We start from the raw sequence: 22,556 nt of genomic DNA, 5'->3' as shown, positions 1-22,556 counted from the left end.
TAAGACCTTCCATGAAGGCTTTGATCACAGGCACTTTAAATAGTGACACGTGTTGTCGATTTTGTAAGTAGGCTGCTAATGCTGCTAGGTGGAGACGTATGGATGAGTACGCTAAATTACATCTTTGCAAGTGTAGTAAGTAGCAAATGATGTTCTGGATGGATGCATCCAGTGGGCGTATATCATTGTTAGTGCAGTAAATGGCAAATCTTTTCCATTTTGCAGCGTAGCAGGCTCTAGTAGTAGGCCGTCTGGCCTCTTTTATAATATTCATGCAGTCTGGTGGTAGATTGAGGTAACCGAACTCTAGGACTTCAGGAGCCAGATCGCTAGGTTCAGTTGATGTGGATCGGGGTGTCTGATTTCTCCATGGTTCTGGGTTAATAAGGATGGGGAGAGGCGCAGTCTTTGGTGTGGAACTAGAGAGAGTTCCAGCAGTGTTGTGAACCCGGGTTGACGTGCCCATGTGGGAGCTACTAGTACCAGCTTGAGAGACTGTTGCCTGAGCTTGCGTACCACGAATGGAATGAGTGGGAGAGGCGGAAAAGCGTACGCAAATCTGCCTGACCAGTTCATCCATATCGCATTGCCCTTCGACTGTGGGTGGGGAAACCTGGCGGCGAAGGTTGGGCATTTTGCGTTTTCGTGTGTGGCGAACAGGTCTATGTCTGGTTGGCCCCATTTTTGGAAGAATGGGAGTAGGACTTGTGGGTGTAATTCCCATTCGTGGATCTGTTGGGTTTGTCGACTCAACAAATCGGCAATCTGATTGTGAACTCCTGGAAGGTGTTCTGCTAGCAGGTAGATGTTCTGGGGAATTGCCCATTTCCAAATGTTCTGTGCGAGCTGGGACAGATGGAGAGAATGTGTGCCTCCTTGTTTCTGTATGTAATACATGGCTGTCATGTTGTCCGTCCGGATGAGGACAGTTTTGTTCTTTAGATGTATTTGGAATGATTTTAATGCTAGGAACACTGCCAGTAGTTCCAGGTAATTGATATGGAGCACTTTTTGTTGAGTGGTCTATTTGCCCTGAGTGGTGTGTCCTAGGAGATGGGCTCCCCACCCTGTGAGAGATGCGTCGGTTGTCAGCACTATCTGTGGAAGAGGCTCTAAGAACGGCCGCCCTTTGGACAGGTTTATGGTGTTCCACCATTTTAGTGAGCGATGTGAGCGACTGTCCACTAACACCAGATCCGTAAGTTGTCCGTGAGCCTGGTTCCACTGACGTGCTAGACATTCTTGCAAGGGACGCATTTGAAGTTGTCGATATAAGGCACAATGAAGATGCATGACGCCATCATGCCTATGAATTGCATGAACACTCTTGCTGGGAGAGAGTGTTGGGATTGAAATTTTAAGATGAGAGCTTGTATATTGGCTATCCTGGCTGGGCTGGGATAAGCTATGGCCTTGGAGGTATTTATGGTGGCTCCCAGATATTGATGTATGTGGGAGGGTTGTAGTTGAGATTTGGGATAGTTGATGGTGAATCCTAAGTTGTGTAAAATTTGAATAGTTTGGTGTGAGTGTAGAACGCATTTGTGAAATGAATTGGCTTTTATGAGCCAATCGTCGAGATATGGGAAGACATGAGTTTGTTGTCTCCTGAGATGCGTTGCTACTACTGCTAGGCATTTGGTGAATACTCTGGGCGCAGTTGTCACTCCGAATGGGAGGACAGTAAACTGATAGTGTTGCCCGTCTACCAGGAATCTTTGATATTTCCTGTGAGCAGGATGCATGGGAATGTGAAAATAGGCATCCTTGAGATCTAGTGTGGCAAGGAAATCGCCTTTCTGTAATAGTGGAAGCACTTGTTGAAGAGTGATCATATGAAAATGATCTGAGTGTATGTACCGATTTAGGAGTCTGAGGTCTAGTATGGGTCTTAACGTCTCGTCCTTCTTGGGGATCAGGAAGTATAGAGAGTATACCCCTGTGCCCTGATGTTGGAAGGGAACTGGCTCTATTGCGTGTTTTTGAAGCAAGGAGAGAACCTCTTTCTTGAGGAGTGTAAGATGGTCTGGCGACATGGAACGCTGTTTTGGTGGTGTATGTGGGGGATGTTTGTGAGTTCCAGGCAGTAACCATACTGGATAATTTGTCTTACCCACTTGTCTGTTGTAATGGAATTCCAGACAGGTAGGAACTGTTTGAGTCTTCCCCCGACTGGAGTGGAATGGTCTGGGGGGAGTGGAGGAAAGTCACTGTTTAGTGGCGGGGGAGGTACGAGTGTTGGTATTGCCTCGACCTCGTCCCTTGGTGTTGTTTCCCCTATATCCTCCTGTAAAATATTGTCTATTGGGGGATGTTTGTGTAGAGGTTTTGAACATGGAGGAGGTGTCTGCTCCAATATTTTTGGATGCTCCTCTATAGAAGGAGCGTCGAAAGGAGCCACGTGGTTGTGGAGACTGCAATGCTCCCATGGACTTAGCAGTCTTGGTGTCTTTCTTCATTTTTTCAAGTGCAGTATCTACTGCTGGTCCAAACAGTTGCTCTTGGTTAAATGGTTGGCTAAGTATGGTACTTTGTACTTCTGGCTTAAAGCTAAGAAGTACGCTTGTATTGATTGCTCTAGAGGCAGTGTCTGCGGCGTCAAGTGCACATTTAATTGAGGCATTTGAGATAAGCTTTCTCTCTTGTATAAGGTCATTTGCCTGGGTCTTGTATTGGTCTGGTAGGTGTTGTATGAGATCTTCTAACTGATTATAGTGAGCCCTATCATAGCGTGCCAATAGGGCTTGTGTGTTGGCAATACGCCAATGGTTAGCTGCTTGTGCTGCTACTCTTTTGCCCGAGGCTTGTAATAGTTTGGATTCTTTGTCTGGGGCGGTGTATCTCCTGTTGTTTGGGAGTTAGCCCGCTTCCTTGCGTTGGAAACCACCAAAGAATCCAGAGGGAGCTGTCCTTTAATGTAAGAAGGATCTTCTGGGGCAGGTCTATATTTTTTCTCAATTCGAGGGTTAAGTACCCTGGCCCGTACGGGGTTCTTAAAAACTTATGTGGCGTGTTTTATGACCCCTTTAATCATAGGTAAAATTTGAACTGATTTCTGAGACTGCTCAAAAGTGTCTAAAAGGAAGTCTTCCTCGGGTGCATCTGAGTGCATGGTGACGCCATGGTAAAGTGCTGCTCTGTGTACTAGTTGTCCAAACCCCAGGTGGTCATCTGGAGGTGAGGGTTTTGAAGGGTATGTAGTAGGATCAGGTATATCAGGCAGAGGGTAAGCCCAGTCGTCTAATGGTACAATATACGGATTTGTAAAAGGATTATAAGGATCATTAAGATCATCCGGATCACCCCCTCCCCCTAGGTCATCATCATCATCCTGTGGAGGTGGTGTATGTCAAGTAGATGGTAGAGGTAATGGTGGTGGAGGCAGGGGGGGTGGGGTAAGAGGTCGTACAGGAGAGGAAGGAGGAATGGGTGAGGTGGCTGAGTCCTTCTTCTTTACAGGAGCTGGAGAAGGTGTTGTGTCTAGCTTCCTTTTCTTTCATGGCACAGCAGTGACATGTCCAGTTTTTGGATTAATATAGATCCTTTTTTGCGTTGGATCTGGGTGGAAAAGTTCTTGGTCTTCAGGAACAGACTTTGGCACCAATTTTTTCGGTTCCGATCTATGTTTTGGGTGATCGGTAGAGTCTTTAGGAGGTGTAGTATAGACCTTAGCCGGTTGTTTCGGTACCAATGAGGGTTTCGGTGCCGAAATGGAGTCTTTAAGCTTGGGAGCTTTCGGTGCCGGTTTGTCTATGGGCCTCGATGGTTTCGGTGCCAAAGGTGCTGGGGGTACAATAATAAGTGGTTTGCTCCGGCCCGAGCCACCTGAAGGCTTGTATTTCTCCGGAGCCGAGCCCGAAGGTGGGGCTTCTGAAGGTTGTTTTCGGTCGCGATTGGGGCCAGCGGGCGAAGTCTTGACCAATGCCTTTTTTTGGAGGGGTTGGGGTAGGGGCATCGTACTCGCGCGTTGCCCCGGAGTGATGGGGTCGTCGGAGTCGTCTGCTTCTGATATAATTTGAAGTTCCTCGGAATCTTCTTCCGGGACATCGGGGCCCTCATCCAAGATGTCCTCTGGTTACGGAGCTGGTCTGTGTGCCATGATATGGCGTTGAGCTCTTCGATCCCGAATGGTTTTCTTGGATCGGAATGCGGCGCAGGCTGGACAGCTGGACTCGTCGTGTTCCGGTGACAGGCACAGGTTGCAGACCTTGTGATGGTCACTGTGCGGGAATTTTGCTCCACATTGGGGGCATTTTTTAAACGGCGTCCTTTCCATAAGCCGCAGGCCTCACGGCGCGGATAGGTTTAATCGCCCGCGTCGACGTCCGGAACCGGCCCGATGAATTGGATGTCGAGTAAAGGTGTATCGATGAAAATTATAAAGTTTTTCGCTTAGAAAAGCTTGGTTTAGAAGTTTTCTACCGGAGTGGAAAAGTTTCATCCGAACCCAATGGCGGAAAAAAACTATCTGAGGATGGAGTGGATGCCCATGCTCACTGTAGTCCAAGGGAGGAGTCACCTATCTTGTGACCAAAAGACTTCTTCCGAAGACAACAACAACCTGAAAGCATCCGAGCCCAACACCAGATGGCGATCTTATCCTAAGTGTGTGATCTGCAGCTCATATGCCTCGAACATGAAGTTTAATTACATTGTTTGGGTTATCATTAAACTCTGATATAAGTCCAACCTTCGTGGTCCAATATTGTACAACATTAGTTTATGATAGTTTATTTTGGAAACAAAATACCAAGTGTAATTTATGCAGGACATGCACAAGTTAATAGATACAGCTTGTGTAGTCAATTCACATAGTTGCTGCTTTATAGTATTTGTTCTCCATTTAAAGTATTTGACTGAATCCAAAACAAAGGCAAGGAATAAAAGCATTCACCTTGAACTTAGAGTCTCTGAAGAAGTTACAAAATTGGGCAAAGTCTAGCATCACCTAATCTGAGAAGAAAAAGCGTGTCATGTCTTAATGTCCACTCACCCTCTGGTTATGGACTTCCACTGTACTCTTCCAAGTGTGCATTTTATAGGGAAAACGTGCAACTCACTCATGGCCCCACAAAGTTTCACCAAGTGCGAGATTAGGGGTGCATAAATTAAAAAAGGGTGGAGAAGGAGAACAATTTTGGGAATTAAAGTTACAGTTAATGCCCGACCCTCCTCTCCCACATTCCACAGACAAGTACAATGCCAGCAGCCTCATCGTCAATGAAAAAATACAGATATTTCGACAATACTTCATCAAAACTAAGCCAGCCTTTCCTCTTAGCCCCACCCCTTCTCATACCATCTCACAATGGCCATCCTTCAAAGCCCTATTTCTTGTAGATTCGGTAAAGCATAATCAACTTCTTCAAAGCTACTTCCCAAGAAAACAATGCCTTGCCAAGTCCTTCATCGAACCTGTCTCCACAGAAGCTCACTCACCCACACTGACCATTGTCAACAATTTCTTCCTCCAAAGCATCTTCCAAGAAGCTCTCAAGACAGTTCATCTCTTCTTACTCCAGAAGAAACACACACTACACCCTGACAATTAGCAGACCCATCACCTATCCTTCATCAGCAAGACCATCAGCAAAGCAGTCTATGCTCAAATCCACCATCACGCCAGTTCCAACCACCTCTGGCAAAGCTAACCATCTGTCTTCAGATCATACTGAAGGGGAGACAGCTACCTTGCACATCGTAGATTATTCCCTCCTCACAACAAATGAAGATGGCCTTTTCCTCCTGATATTGTGACACCTCTCAGCCACCTTCGGCACTATTGACTATTTTACCCTCATCCACATTCTGAAGTCTCGAGTGGGATTCACTGGCAACAAACTTCAATTGTTCTTTTTTTACCTATGCATCAAAAACAAGTGCATTCACACGGGAGCCTTAAGGTCCCAGGAGATCCCTATAACCAGAAGAGTCCCCAAAAGATCTATCTTGTTCCTCATCATTTTCCAACTTTACATAGAGTCCCTTGGGTCACTACTCCCCAATAATAGCATCAAAATGATGCACAGCTTTCATTGAAAGTCTGCTGCATTCTAGACTGCCACACCTCAAACATTGCCTGCACCTGATCCAGATCTGGATGCTCAAAACCAAACCAACATGTAGTTAAAACCCTCCAATACATAATTTGTTATTTGCTAAGAACAACAGGCACCTGCCACCTGGCTCAATTACATGAACTCTTATGGCTGCAGGCTGCAGTCACTTGGATTCACCATGGATGCAGTGAAACCAATTTCAGAGCAAACATACTCTCACATTTGGAAGGCCTCTCAGACTACACACTGTCTCCCTTTTAGATCATCCTTCACAGTACTATGCATCTCACACATGGTCTGAAAAAAATTATCTTGCCCACATCACCCCCATTCTGATAAAAACAACATGGGCTCCCTTTGCCAGCCCTCACTAACTTCAAAACCAGCTCTATTATTTACAAATCAGTCATAACCACTACCCCAGCTATCTGGCTGACATGGTAATTATTTCCAGTGGCTCTCAGCACACCCACACCATCTGAGTGGAGATGAAGACGTGTAAAAAAAACAAGGCAGCAAACCGTCTACATCTATGCACTCAGAATCACAAATTCTTGTGTCTATAAGGGCAAACAGAGGCCTGCTTCAATTTAGGAAAGAATTGATGACGTACCTCTTTAAAGAACACTACATGATGATGCAATAACAGTCAACTTCTACCAAGATCCAAACCTTATCTTCAATCACTCTTTTTTTGAGTTTTATATCCAAATGTATTGAGTCAGATGGATAAGACTACAGGTACAGTGTATGAGAGCCCAATATTCCCATCCAACATTCAGATTTCATTGTCCCTTCTCCATATTGTTTGCACTTGTCCACCACGGCTCAACCCTCTGCTCCTAAACTAACTTTCTGTGCCACATACTGTGCAGGTAGTCCTACCCATCGTCACTCAGCATGCAGATGGCACTTAGTGCTGTTTTCGTCTGAAGAAGCAACATTCCCTGAGCCTCGCCTTCCCCCCTGTGGGCTGACAAAGAACCGTAGAACAGCCCATACATAGGACCATCGTTTGTGCATGACTAAATACAGTGGTGATTTTGTAGCAACCTGGACACTTCACATCCATGAAGTAAGAGTTTGGACTCTGAACCAGAAGCTTTTTCTTGTGTTTCCTCTTCTCCTCCTCGGGAGATGGATGCAAGGGATCTTTTGCGAGAGGCATGTTTGTGCAGACACGGCCGCTGCTAGAAAGTCCTCTTCAATCACTTTATGATGGTATTCTTGACTTTGCCCCTGTACACTTCCGTTTGCCTAGGTGCACAATACAAATAGCACATACACATGTGCTGTGCACCAACAATCAGGACATATGTTGCTTAAACTATTATGATCTATCTTTCCCTTCACCCAACTTGTGCTCTTGGAGTAAAACTTCAAGGATTATCTTAGTTGTGCAGAAATAGACTTATTACCACATATGGACCTAACTCGCAGGCTGTGTATTTAGCTTTGGCTGAAGCTAAAATGATTTGATTGAATGTTTTCTTTCCGTGGCCCTCACTGAACATGTCACTTTTGAACAGAGCAGCATACCATTTCTTTCTTTTTTGTATTGACTTCTATTCTGCCAGGTCCCATTCACTCTTGCGAGAAAAATCGTTTGCAAGAAAAGTCTTGAAATTTGCAACCTTTACTAAGCATGCTACTTGTAAAGATTACAATCAATATATGCATTTTTCCCACCCCTACGCTTCACTGCAACATATGTCTATTACATACCGCATCTGTAAAGACTCCTGGCCTCATCATATTAATCATCTTGGCCACCAGGTAGACATCCATAGAATTTTCGGTTTCTAGTTGGTGCATGAGTGTAGTCAGCGCGCAGAAGGTCCCCGCCGTCACGCCACCGAACCTTGAAAGAACACAACAAATTTAGAAATAATGCATCTGAAATTAAAAGTCTCTTCAAAGGAAATGTGAAATGTAATGATAATTCTAAAAATATAGAAAAAACTCAAGATGTGAGCTGTGCTTTGCATTCTCTGCGGTGACCACAAGCTCTTCCTTTTTGTACTTGTTTCAGAGTAGACTATTTGCAAGTGTGGTTAACAAAAGGAATAAATTACTCTGCAAACTTCCACAATACACACTGAACAAAGAGTGCTTACTCATCATGGACGATCACTGGGCCATCTCTACTGGACGATTCTTCTGTTATGACTCTTAAAAGTTCAAAGGTTTTGCTGATCGGACTATCAGGATTCGGCCATTTCGGACACTGAAAATGTCTTACTTCAAGTACATAATCATCCTGTGAAAAAACAAAAAAAGGTATTGTCAAACAATATTCAATTTTTATGAGTAGCTGAAAGAGTACAGTTCTTCTCTTGGCTGAATGCTTACAATGGATCCTTTCAATTGTAGTGTGCTATGTAGGCAGAAGGAACTTTGCTTACTACTTATTGACTGTTGCTGGAAACCTTTAGTTGAGGTAGGGCACATTGTTCATGGCCACAGGTCCTGATAACCAATGCCCTGGAGGCCCTCACCGCGTCTCTTCCTCTTCTGCAGCAATTACATTGGCTCCCAGTGCGTAAACGGATCTGATTCAAGATCTGTTGCATTGTTCATAAGTCTTTGAACGGCAAAGGTCCCAAATGTCTAGCACAAACATTCACTAAATATATGCCACTTAGGGCATTACGCTCAGTGACCAAATCCTTACTAGTGGTTCCACGTTGTAAAAAATCTCAGCTGGGTGGTAAAGCTTTTTTCCACATGGCCCCTATTTATTGGAACCAATTACCTTCCCATCTGCGGGAGTGCTCTGACCACCAAAATTTCCACTAGCTTCTTAAGACTGCATTGTTTTGGTCTGTTTCTCTTCTTTGTTTGACGAAAGCAGTTCTGCAGCATGGAGAAACCCCTTGGGAGGTGATTCAGATGCTTTATAAACCAATAAATATCAAATATCTGGTGTGCAATTTATCACATTTGATAAAGTACATTACCAGAATTTATCAGGTGTGATAAAAATCACCTATAACAAGTTTACCCCTGACAATCGGGAATAACATGGGCGGTTTGGTGCTTTCTGCACCAAAATCTGCATGTCCTGTTTTCTACTGGGCCTTGTTATCTATTAATTTAACTTTCTGAAGCCTAACAGGGTGAAAACCTCAAGGCTGTGAAGTATCCAGAGAAAAGTTGACAGTAGCATCCGCGCACTTTGAAAACAGTGCATATTGAAGGTGCCCAGAAAGCATGAACCAAGCCTGACACATACTTGCAATCAGACTATAAAATACTATTGCCTTACACCTCCACGCCCGACTCATACAAGTGTTTATCTATCTTCACCTTGTCAAATAGAAAACTCCACATTTGAGGTCAGTGATAGGGCTCTATAGTAGGAAGATTCCATGCCTGGCTATTCCCAATTTTTTTTTAAAAATGAACTTTAACACACCTACTGGATGGAGAGGCACATAAATTGTAAAAGAAGTGGAGGGGAACAGTTAAACTCCTGGACCTACTCATTGTATGCCACAGGGGTCTCCATTTAGGTTGCTCTTGGGTTCCCATTTAAACGTTGCAGTCATATGGCAGATATAGAGGGGCGACTTGTTTTATTGCATGCCTATTAGATGGTGTGGAGATGTGTCTTCGTAATATCTATGCCCCCAACACTGATGAAGCTAACTTTTTTGCGTCCTTAGAAACTTAACTTTTGCCCTATGTGGGCATGCCCATTGTTTGGGTGGAGGACTTCTACTGTGTCCTTGTTGGAAATATGGTTCGGCACCCACCCAAGTTGGGCACCAAGCCAAATATGGCGCTTAGGTTGCGAGAAACTATGAGTACACTGCAATGTGTCGATATATGGCAGGAGCTCCACCCGACAATTAGGGAATATTCTTGGTGCACCCACACACACCACACCAATAGTCGACTGGACCGATTTCTATTATCCACCAACGGAACAATGAATGTTCAAGGAACAAGCTATCAGGTGCGCTTTCATATGGACCATGCTCCTTTACTGATGAAATGTGGTCTGGGGAGACACAACCTCGTGTTCTATTGTGGAGACTCCATTCAGTCTCTCTTGGGGACCCGGAATATAGAGTGGACATGCAGTTTGCCTTGTAGGATTATTTTGAGACTAATTGGAACTCAGTGACATCTTGGGGCACAGAGTGGGGAGTCTGAAATGTGGTAGTGCTCATAGAGAGCCTTGATAAGGTGTGCGGCACTCTTAGGAAGCTGGAGCAGGAGCTCCAGGTGGTGGAGGTCCAACTGGCTCATCTCCAGGACCCGGCGGCAGAGGGAGTGGGTAGTAGGAGGTGGCTCTAGTGGAGGCCCATAGACGAGTTATTGACATGTGGGACCAGCTGGACCGTCATGTGCGGCAGGACTATTGTCAGTGCCTACACAGAGAGGGTGATCGGTCGGGCGCAAGGTTTCCTGGTTACTGAAGGGGCAACGACCTCCCCTCTCCCGATTCTCTCCTTGACCGGAGCAGATAGGGCGATGACTCATACAGCGAATAATTTAGCTCTGCGTAACAAGCTAGCGAGTATGTACGTGGATCCACTAGGTGGGGAGGTACATTGTATGGAAGGATTTCTTGATGAGGTTGCAATCCCTCAACTGCTGGTGGAACATAGGGAGAGCCTCGATGAGGAGTTACCATTGGAGGAACTGCAAGAGGCCCTCTGAGACATGGCTAGGGGGAAATGCGTGAGGCCGTATGGTCTTCCAGTGGAGTTTTTTCAAGCATACTCTGCAGATCTTCCCCTTAAACTCCTAAATACCCTACAGGAGGCAAAGTTGACTGGCATCTTACCCGACCATATGAGGAATGCCCAAATAATTATGCTACTCGAACCCAGTGAAGGTCAGACAGACCCAGGTTCATACCGCCCATTATCCATGCTTAACATTGCTGTTAAGTTGCTAGTGAAGGTCCTCTCAGTGCGGCTGGGCTTGGTGGTTAACCACTTGACACATACGGATCAGTGTGGCTTCATGCCGGGTAGGGGTACCTACATGAACTGGCGGAGACTCTCGCATGTTATGCATGGTACATGGGAGACTGAAGGGGAGGGAGCACTGGTGGCAATAGACAAAAAAGGTTCTAACATCCTCTCCTGGATGTATCTGTGACAGGTTCTGTGGATGATAGGGTTTTGCCCGAGATATTTATCATGTGCCTGTCTCTTGTATACAGAGTCCAGGGCGAGGAACCATACAGACCACGTGGTATCAGAGGTTTTTAACATTGAGATGGGTAAGAGACAGTGTTGGCCGCTGTCCCTGCTTCTGTTCCCGCTAGCCATGGAGCCGCTGGCAATTTATCAGAGGGAAGAACTCCTTGACTGGAGAATCCGGGTGGGGGACACCACTCATGTGGTGTTTATGTACGCGGAAGATACCTTCCTGTATATGTCGGACCCTGAAGTGTCAGTACCACATCTTTATTGACTTATTACATCATTCGGGAGGGTGCCAGGCCTTTGTATTATCAGACGCAAGATGGTACTCTTATCCTTGGTGTGTAGGCATGTGGTGGACCTTCCAGCGGTGGGTCTCCCTTAGGATTTGGACCAGTTTCGATACCTCTTTATTCAGATAACACATGACCAATGTCGGCAATATAAGCTAAACATGGGGAAGGTTTGTAGAAGGCCTAAATGGCCTCCATTGTGTCCTGTAAAACCCTGCCACTATCTGTCGTGGACAGAATGGCACTGAGTACAATGGTGATGCTGCCCAGATGACTCTACACCATGCAGAATTCTTTTTGCATCCTGCCATTCTCACTGTTCTGACAGCTGAATGGACTGTTGGTGTCAGTGGTTTGGGACGCCAAACGCAATAGGAGTCCAACTGGAAATCCTAAAACTAGATTTGGCTGACGGTGGGCTGGGACTACCAGATTTTCAGCTGTACTACTTCACAAGATTGCTTTAGTTTGCGGCATTTTAGTGCGAAGATGGTTCTAACTGAGAAAAGAAACTAGAAAGCCTAGTGCCGGTGGATGACCTTCAGCAATTCCTCATGGAGGGCTGTAGGGTATCAACGGGCACCCTGTTTACAGTATCACATGTTGCACAGGCCTGGGAGAAGACTGTCACATGCGTCCTGAGGCAAGCGCCTTTTGCATGGCTTATTTCTATCTGGTGGTTCAAGCATTTTCTGCGAATTCATGCCTCCATGGACGTTACACGGTGGATGTGTGGTGGCCGCCAGATAGTAGGAGACCTCTACTTGAATGGTTCCTTTGTGAGTCTCGTGGAAGCCGGCATGCTGTTTGGGATTGGTGCTGAGCAGTTTTTACAATATGCAGGCATATCTTGCACAGCCTATGAGATATGTGTGGACTTCCCAAGAAACCTCGCGCGTCAGAGGTGTTGCAGGTGCTGCTGAATCCCCGGCACACATAGGGGCCTCATCTACTGCCTGTATGAAGCCCTAAAGAATGACAGGCAGATTAACATAACGTCTGTCCGGCATCGGTTGGAGGAGGACTTAGATGCCGCACTCACAAATGGTAAGTGGAAACATGCCCAGGTGCAGGTACAAGAGACTGCCAGAAACACCAGGTTTAAGCTGGCGCAGGTTTATTATCTACAAAGGGCTTATCTGACGCCCCAGAGTGTCCAAAGGGTTTACCCCACGAGGCTGGCTGTATGTGTCCGATGCGGTGAGACCACTACAGATTTCATACAGGTGGCCTAGAGTTGTCGCATGCTGGAGGCTTACTGGACTTGGATGCTATGCACGACGGCCTTAATAACTGGGGCTGGCCCCGTACTGACGATCCAACATTGCCTCCTGAGCATTCTGCTACTTCCTAAGGAAGGTCAAAAAAATGAAATGCAGGTTCACTCAATTGCGTTTAGTGCTGGCAAGATGCCGGGTTGCTATTCAATGGGCGCAGGCGACACCACCGAGGTGGAGTAAGTGGAGAGCAGATTTACTGGAGTGGGAAGTGGCAGAGGAGTGTCACCTCTGGAGAGTTCATACTGACGAGCATGCAGAAAGGGATTTTGGAGATGTAGACTGATATGGTGGACCGCTTGGGTGACATTGATGTAGTGATAGAAAGCTCGGTTCTGGGGTCCCGGGAATCCGTGGTTCTGATCCCCCACAAGGGTGGCCGACAGACTTGATATGGCTGGCTAGTTGTTTATCAGCCCCTCTGGTCCTGCCCCCATCCGGCCCGAAATGAGTTGTAGGACCTGATAAATGATGAGGAATATGGCAGGTAATTGGCTGGGTCGGTGGAGGCGAGTGTGCGGCTCCCCCCTGCCCCCCCCTTGTTCTTGCACTCCGTCTATGCAGAATATGTGTATGATATTGATTTGTTTTGGACATGGGGCGCCTGACCTCCTGTCCTTCCTTCCCCTGTATTGCACCACAAACGATTAAGCTATGTATGCTGTTACTTGCAATCCTACCAACTTGGGGTTCTACTGTATTTACACTGCAATTATTAGGATTACGGTCTTGGACTGGTGTGTTTTTGTATTAGATAAATCTTATGTTAAAAATCGCTAATAAAGAAATAATAATAAAAAAGATGAATTTTAGTTTTCCATACGTTTCTGTGAACATCTGAAATATCTGTCCCCCAGCATTATTAAGAATTCCGAATATCCTCTTGTTTAATTGGTAATTCAGTCCATTCAAAGCTGGTTACCTGTGTTGCTTCTAAGATAAAGTCGTGGATGACAAGTTGCTCTTCATTAGAGAGACATATGTGGTCTTCTCCAATCATGGTGACCATGAAGCTCTCACAGTTCATCGGTTCATCTTTGTTTGGCCAGTAGACAAATTCATTTTCTGCCTGTTAAAACATACACAATTGTTCTTTACAGGTCTGTAATAGTTTTTGTTGTCATTTGAGAAGCAAGTTTGGGTCATAAAAATATAAATCTGTGTTTGTATATTTGTGATGATTATGTCAGCCTTGTACTTGCCTCTTCACATATCACATTACTCACAGTGCCTTGAATACTACTAGAGTTCACAGTGCAATAGATTAAAAACTGTCAGCTTAATGGATGAATGTGTGTTACATGGATAGGAAAGGTGAATAGGATTATTATACATATTTGATACACACCTTAAACATACCATTGTTTACATGACAACACTAAATTTACATCTGGGCCATTGTTACAAGTACAGGGCTAAATCGGAAATATGAGTTGTATGGTAATTATCACACCCACTTAGCCCCCCCCCCCCCCCCCCCGATAGATTCCTACTGGTCAAACCTCCCAAAATGTTTCAGGGAAAAAGGCAAAACATATGGAATTCAGTTTTTTCAATACAGATTCTGCATGTTATGCCTATCTCAGAATAGGAGTTATTTACCACACAGTGTAAATACCTCACCCCAGGGTAATGGTATTTACTAGGTGTCCTTAATACTTCACCCTATTCCACTTAACTTGTAATGAGGGCCTTTGTGTGTAAAAAAAAACAGTACCTGATGACAACTTCTAATGGTTTAACAGTTGGCGCACACCTCTGTTTTTTTTAGTTATCTGAGTTTCAATGAAATACAAAAGCAAACCTTACCACATTCTGATTTTCAGCAAGCATGACCACCAGCTGGGCATTGTGGTCCCATATCATTCTCCAGAAATCTTTGACGGTATGCTGCAGTGGGTGCTGGGTGATGATGAATTCATTGCTTTCATGATATCCCTAGAAAATGAAACAACATTATCAAAAAAATAATATGCACTCATTAATTGAAGTGCCCAAGATTGGTCTGAAGGAGCAATGCGTCAAAAAAAGGAAAACTGTGATTCAGTGTTTCTAATATGCCCAAATTCTTTTTTCTCTACTGTTGAGTTTTAATATGACTTTCTCCATTCTATTTTTGTACTTTGTCTTTTCTCAAGATTAGCTTATATTATAAAGGCTAGAAATAGTAATCTCGAGTTTAGCTAGATCTGCAGTCAATAGAGGGTTACATATTTCTTTAACAAGTTATTTCTTCCGAAGCACTTTGTGTAGAATGCGGGAAACCTGGAAATTAAACACACAACCCCTTTCACAAACCATTTTAAATTGTATATTTCGGGAAAGTGAACAGTCCTCAGTTCAACCCATTTGTTGTTATTGTATTTATTTTTTGGTATTTTTGTGGCACACACAATTATCCTAAAAAGGGCAATCTGGCACTGTGTGAAACTAAAAAGAACTGAACTGAGACAATTAAGCTGAAAATAGAAAGGCTTTCAGAGCTTTCCTGAGCTGCACATGGTCAGAATTTAATCTGAGATTTTGAAAAATGAATTTACAAGTCTTAACACCTTTAAGGGAAAGAAGTGTCCATCCACATGCAATTTGCAAAACTCTGGGAGCACAATATTATTAGAGGAGGCAGAGCGGGGAGTCCTAGCAGACTGCTATAACATAAATATACCATGAATGAATGATGGACTCTGCCCATAAATGATCTTGTGACAAATACATAGGGACATGTTTACTAAGAAGTAATGCAGCACAGCAGAGAAACCAAAGTTGCTGTGATGCGTTACATGAACGAGAGAGAGCAGGACAGAGCCTTTTCTACTAAGATATGGAGCAGTTACTCTCTCTTCTAGCAGTGTTGTACTTTAGTATACCATGCACATTACATACACATTTGCACAATGGTACAAGGGTGACTGCATATTGTCTAGCATATGTTTTGTACTAGAAGAGTACCCTTGCAGAACAAAATACTATGCTTTGACATACTTTACATCTTTTCTGACTTTGTGCATGTTCTGTACAATGCATCACTCATTCTAAGTTTGAAAGGTTTAGAGACGTTTGAAAATGCTCCAACTTACCCCTGCCATAAAAAGTGTATTTGTTTGCCACTAATCCCTGCTACCAATGTTCATACAAAGGGATTTACATCAAAAACCAAGAGTGGTTGTATGTTAACGCCTGTGTCCCACCTATGGATATTTCCTTGATACCAAGATACCACAATTTGCACCAGTTTGCCACACTGTGGGTGACACAAGTGCACCTGGGCCACCGTCTTATGAATTTAGATTGCTTGATCATAAGAAGCTGAAAAAGTTGCCTCAAATAATGAGAGCTCTGTACACACTGGGGAAGGACTAGTAAATCTCTGGCTGAAATAATTTGAATTTGATCACATTTCCTTTTTTTGTCTTGCTATTGATGCAGACCAAAATAAAGCAAATTGCAATAGTGAAGATTTGAGCCAACTATTATGAGCATCATAATAAAAGAATAAGAGGAAAGATTTGTTGAGGATCTTATAATGGTGAAAACAGGAGCATATAACATGAACTGAACTGAACTGAGAAGCTAGTCATGAAAGCAGGATTAGGGTAAGTGCCCAAAGAAGATGGCCACCATCTGTTTGCCCAAATACACAAGTGGCTTTTAGTAATCGAGTCCTCAGCTTTTTGGAGTTTAGTTTCAAGTAATGAAGTTTCATCCAATTAGCTTTCGCTGTCATGTAATTATCAAAATTGACCTAGGCAGCGATTGGGTCACCATCCATTCTAAAAAAAAGATTTGGGTAATATGAGTTTAGGCCCTGAAATCAAAGTTGTTAATTTAACCGCACCACACAGATTTTAAAAAGAGTCGGGCTGATGGAATATCCAATCTAGAAGACATGAATGCATGAGGCCAAAGGCAGTGGAAAGAACCAGGGGAATGAGAAACCTGGTTCCACCCTGATCTGGAGCATACAATGATGAACCCGCACTGCGAGTAACTTGACCTCTGTGCCATAATAGGTACGGATGCCTGCCTGTGCCTGATCCAGTATAGATTGTTCATTGATCAATGAAAGAAGAGATGTGTTTATTAACTACTTTCTTGGCTATATTGGCCATTATGGGAAAAAGGAATAAAGCAAGTAAGTCACTAGGCATGATGTGGTCAGCTGAGGGTTTTTTTACAGAGAAGGTTAATCAGTGCCTGCTTCCAGTTAAGAGGCACTAAAACAGTTTTGAAAGAGGAATTAATGATATCAGTGAGCACAAAAGCCTTGGTTTTGGATGACAAATGGAATATGTGAGCGAGACATTGGAGAACCAGATTTGGTGGCTTGGGTATCGCAATGACATTACGGATGTTAGTTGGGTAGAGTTTGGGTAGCTGGATAACAGTGGAATTCTCCTCAACATTCATAGTACAATCAGACAGACACAAGTAGCATTGAAGAGCAATTGATTTTATTTTAATCTTGGTGATTAAAAAGAAGATAATGATTCATGCAACTTCACAGATTGATGGATAAACATTCTCCAAGGAGAGGGGTTTGAAAATGTGTTACCTATTAAACAAATTCTCTTGATTGACTGTGAACATTAATAATGCAACAGGCATTATTGAGGAATGATCTTGCCTTACAAGTGCTTTTTATTCTTTGATGGGTAGATTATGTTTTCATTTAACTGTTTGAGAGTAGTCTTTTGCACCACATTCTCTCAAGTGCTTTACACAATTGTTGAGAGGCTCTCCATTGCTTAGAGTCAATGGGGTTATGTGGTAAGTATTGGTATTTTTTTAAGGATTGATGAGATGCTCAAGAGTGGCAGTAATCCAATTATAGTCATTGAACATGTATGATCAAACAGAAAGACACACACACACACACACATGCATACCCTGCAGGTCTTGTGTTTTATTTCAGTTGGAATGCCACTGTCATTTATCTAGAGGACTACCCACTTTAGTTCTACATCATTTCAGGTCCACGATGACCCTAACTATTCCGGAGAGTCATATGTGCTTTAATACTGGATTTTATTCCATTGTTTAGGTGGAAGAGCAGATCACTGCGTGTGATCTAGTCTGGTTGGTGGTTTACCAGCATCTGGTTATTATCATTAAGTAGGCCAAAGTCTGTGCCCCCAGACTTCAAATTGGCGAATCTAGCTGCTGTGATTGCAGGGATAAACAGGCAGAAATTGATTCCTGGCATGATCTTATATGTAACTGCAGAAAGACGGGAAGTAGCCAGAAGTGTCTCAGCACCAATAATGCCTCACAGATACAGGTTACGTGCAATAGAGACTCAGCTGTTGACCAGCAGAGTCTACAGACCCGCTCCCATGATCCAGTTAACCGGCTGAAGCGGTATTCTTTAAGGCAAATTTTACTGCACCTTAACCGTAGTAATTTTTGTTGTTGTGCAGATTCAACGGATAGTCCAGGAAGCTTGAGATTCTGACTTCACTGTAAAGAAGAGGGGTTGAACTGATAAAGGCAATCATGGTTACAGGTTCAATGTCAAGATCTCTTCATATTAATTTTGCCTGCTTCAGAAATATTCCACTTAGCGCTTTAGGGGAAATGGAGGCTTCCCAGAGTTCTTTAGCCTTCAAAGAATCAATTGAGGCTCTCAAATATTTGTACCTTCTTAGTTTATCATCCGTAAGGATTTGCCAGATTTTATGTTTCAGATAGCCATTGAGTTCTTTGCTTTTAAACCATATGCCAGAAATCGTGCATTTAGAATCTAGTTTTGCCTGGGTAGTTTAAAATCCATTTGCAAGCATGAGGCCAGAGCAGAGATTGGAAGGGCAAATACGGAGCGATAGCATTTCTTTTTAGCTTGATCCACCCATGACTCCAGGCGTTCTCCAAATGTAAATGATCCATTCATCAAAGTTGGCATTAGCTTATTATTGATGACCTTACAGGCCGACAACAAGCTGGGGCCATTCATATTTTGTAGCAGCTAGCAGAAAGTTGAAATTAAAGGTGAACAGGCATTCTACTGAGAGGATAGGTGGGCAATATGACTGCCCTATTTGTTGAAACAGACACCACCCAAGTATTTGATGGATTTTACTTTCTCCAGTTTCCCATTCGACAACTGCCAAGCTCCTTGGTATGGATTGTCCTGCTTAGTACTAGCATCTTGCTTTAAACGCTAGTTATTTCAATGTTATTTAGTTTGCTGTAGAGCTCCAAAGCAGTCGGTTAGTGTGAAGGCCATTCTGAGCATTGACACAGATGATAGCATTGCCAGCATACTGGAGAAATTGTATTTTCAGACCTGCAAATCTTGCTTTTACTAAATAGTCATTAATGGATGCAGCATAATTCATGGGCAGAATATGTGTTTTACATGTTCTGACAGTAAATACTGTTTTTTTACTGTGGAAAAACCTGGTCACACTGTTGGGGAGTGCAGGGTTACACACTCATCCCTCAGCTTTGCTAACTCCTGAACTGTTTATTTACTGTGGAAAAACCTGGCCACACTGTTGAGGAGTGCAGGGTTACACACTCATCCCTCAGCTTTGCTAACTCCTGAACAGTGCGCTCAAGGTAGGTACTCCCAGGTATCAAGCAACTAGTTACATCAAGCCCAACTTGGTTCTTAAGTGGAAATTAATGCAACCAGTTGCAGTGTGCAACTTTTACAAAGTTGCTACTTTGTTGCCTTGAATCTCGGCGCCCTTAACAGTTGCAGAAGGATCCTGAACCTGAGACAGCTTTCTGCTTCCTGGGGAGACAAACTAACAACTCCCAGGAAAAGAGACAATAGGTGCCTGCAATGGAGAGAGGTATGACCTTCCTCCTGCAGGAAGCCACAAGAGTGTCAGCCCCAAAGGCAAGCTTCAAAGCTGAAGTAGCCTTTGAAGGGCAAATGAGGACCACTTGGGAGAAGGGCAGCTCCTTCCCTTAAGCAGACTAGCTGGCACCTGAGAAGAAGAGGGAAAACCTGTTGTCAAACAGGTTTTCCAGGGACATGTAGCCCCCTTGCTAGCCACACCTGTGGGTTGGCTAGGGAGGTCTGGATGCCAACTGAGGGGTTCTGCCATCTTGGGAGTGGGTGGAATGGTGCATCCTGGGATGGCCAAATGCCACACTTTGCAGGAAGTGGTAATCAAGTGGGAGGGAACGTGGAAGTCCATTGGCCACCAATCACATCCTGCCCTGAGGGCATTTTCTGAGCATAAAAAGACACCCCTGCCACCCAGATCTCAATGGGCTGGAGAAGAGGACTGAAGAGGGACCTGTATCCTGTATTGTCTGAATCAGGGCCACTTCCATAGAAATCCATTGACCAAGGATAAAGTGACAGAAACTGTTTCTGAGGCCCTTTCTGGTTCCCCTGAATGGCTCCCTTCTGTAGTTGCCCTACCTTTTCCAAGAGTCAAATTCGTTGAATTTGCCAGTGCTTGTTTGCTGTTGAGTGAAATGCTTTGATTTACCATACCTTCTAAATCCTATATCTCCAGAACCCTTTGGTGGATCGTTTTGGTGTCCAAAAATACATTTAGATACGCCCTAATTTTATAAATTGGTATTGGACTTCTTTGGTGTCCTGTCAATTTCTTCTTCATATGTTTTGGTGCTGTTTAAATGCTTTACACTTGTTCCTTTGAGTAAGCCTTGCTGCTCAGAGCAACAGCAATCCAGGGTTGAGATGTAGGTTTCACAAACAAAACCTTGTCAGTAAATGTATTACACGATAAGGTTGCACAACCACACCATACAAATCACCCAATTTTCTCATAATATTGCCCTTGAATTTCTATTGATAGCAAATTACTATTTACTTTGTAAGTCGATGTTAGAAGTAGTATTGCTTGCAGCACTAGAATACCTTGTTAACATTTTCAGGTCAGAAAGAGTAGCATGCCAAACGAACAAATACGCAGCATGTATAATGGAACAGTTAGGTATTTTGTTTAGTGCAGTAGATGAGGTGCACATGTTACAAAGGGCATTAATTTCTTTTTTATGGAGAAAAGCTATCTACAGGAACTAACTGAATGATATTAGTTTACTGGTAATAAAGCAAATCAATATCATAGGTTTGCTACAGTGCTTGTTTTTTACGTTCGTTCTGTGAATCAAGAGGAAAAGGCTACTAATATGGTATACTTTTAGATACAAAATAGCAGTTGTCATAATTCACAGAACTAGCAAAGATGAACGCAGTTGCCTCCTTATAAATAATTTTGTTTCATACAACAATTTCTCTTTCTGTGGCTAGCCCTTTCCGCCAACCAGTAAATGATGCTCTCAAAGTTTGCTGAATTGCATTGGTCCAACAGGAGGTGTGACTCCTGTGGTAATAGTTTGCTGGGTTAACCTGCAAAACTGTGGCTACAACCAGATTGTATAACAGATTGTTTTAAATAACTTCATGTAATTAATTGTAACATATTGGTTATATACTTTAATGAAATGTTTTACATTTATATCATATTTTTATTTTATTTTATAACATTCAAAAATAAGGATTTCTTTTAAAAGATCATTTAACATAATACATGCAATGTGTGCGGTTATATTACCATTTTATACATAGTGTACATATAAGTAATACATTCAATAATTTGATAATGCATTGTGAATATTTTCATAAAATTCTATGTGATTTCAAATTTTAATATAGCTTAGCGTTTTGCACAAAAAACATTGGTCTAATTATATCTCATACTTTATTTTTTATTTAATTCAATAAAACTAAATGTGTTTCAATACAGTATATTTTCCAGAACCTAATAGAATTAATAGTAATTAATTTAGCTCAGTTATAGAAGAGTTTTAATTATTATATAATTTATTACAATTCAAAATAGGACCGGTTATTTTTGTTTAGTATAACTCAAGGTAGCATAAGGCAAGCAAGCATATACTTTGTTATGGTGATGAAAAAACTAGGATAACAATCCCCGGGCACTTTATTATAACGAATAGGAGGATATGCCTTTGTATCCTATAGGCTTATGGTCAAGTCTATTTTTTAGCTTTCTGCTTCTGTTGTGATGACTTAAGCTTACAGTGGAAATTGGGTTGGAGATGCATTAGTGCAGTTTTTATAGCATCTGTTAGTGGAGGGTGGGTCTTCCTTTGTATTTGCTTAAAGGAGAGTTGGTGAATTCTGAAGGCCACTAATTCCCCCAGCTGTGTTGTGTTTGCCTAGAGAGCATTGATAAATGTGCCCATAGCTGGGCTTCCTTTGCCTTCAGGTACAGCAGTCCCCTATAGTTGGCGCACTCAAACATTTGCTTGTGGTGGCTGGAAGTAAGAGGTGGAAAATTAATTCCATCCCAGGAAGGAATTTCTTCCCAGCTTGATTGATTTAATATCGGGATGCCTGTTTCTCAAAGAACATATGAAAATTGGTTAGCAGGGTGTACGCTCCTGAGACTATTATATGGATGTAGTCTATAGGCACTCCTTACTCTTAACATACAAAACTAGTACATTCTTAAAGCACCATTAGCAAAGACAATAGGTCTGGCTTGCACTATGAGTTACAAGCTAAACCTCAATGATGCTGTGATGAGTGTCATCAGGGGTGTGTTGTAAGGATTAATAGCAACTACTGGGTGTTCTGAAAGGCATCTGCAGCCTGGCGGCAAGATGATAGGGAACCACAAGGTGTGGTGAAAACCAGATAGCTATCAGGAGCTGTATTATACAAGTGTCCCTGGGGCGCCAGGGGCGTTTGCCCCTGTTTTGCACGCCCCACGGGCACTTTGGTATTACAGAAAGGGGCCGCAGACGCTT

General features: G+C 43.2%; 1 protein-coding gene and 1 pseudogene across 3 annotated transcripts in view; both read right to left on the bottom strand.

Annotated features, from left to right (window-relative positions):
- Positions 1–22,556, bottom strand: part of PTPRZ1 (protein tyrosine phosphatase receptor type Z1) — a 550,052-nt gene that overhangs the window by 2,324 nt on the left and 525,172 nt on the right. For all 3 annotated transcript variants that reach the window (XM_085654180.1, XM_085654181.1, XM_085654182.1), the window contains 4 exons: positions 14,604–14,732; positions 13,717–13,863; positions 8,177–8,319; positions 7,785–7,920 (listed from right to left, as the gene is read on the bottom strand). In XM_085654180.1, coding sequence (XP_085510306.1) covers positions 7,785–7,920; positions 8,177–8,319; positions 13,717–13,863; positions 14,604–14,732 — 555 coding nt within the window. The remainder of the gene's footprint in view (positions 1–7,784; positions 7,921–8,176; positions 8,320–13,716; positions 13,864–14,603; positions 14,733–22,556) is intronic.
- LOC146856142 (small ribosomal subunit protein eS27 pseudogene) lies at positions 6,749–7,227 on the bottom strand (annotated as a pseudogene).

This window comes from Triturus cristatus, chromosome 4_1, assembly GCF_964204655.1.
Source record: "Triturus cristatus chromosome 4_1, aTriCri1.1, whole genome shotgun sequence".
In the NCBI taxonomy this organism is placed as follows: domain Eukaryota; kingdom Metazoa; phylum Chordata; class Amphibia; order Caudata; family Salamandridae; genus Triturus; species Triturus cristatus.
This window is presented reverse-complemented; position numbering and strand designations above follow the sequence as displayed.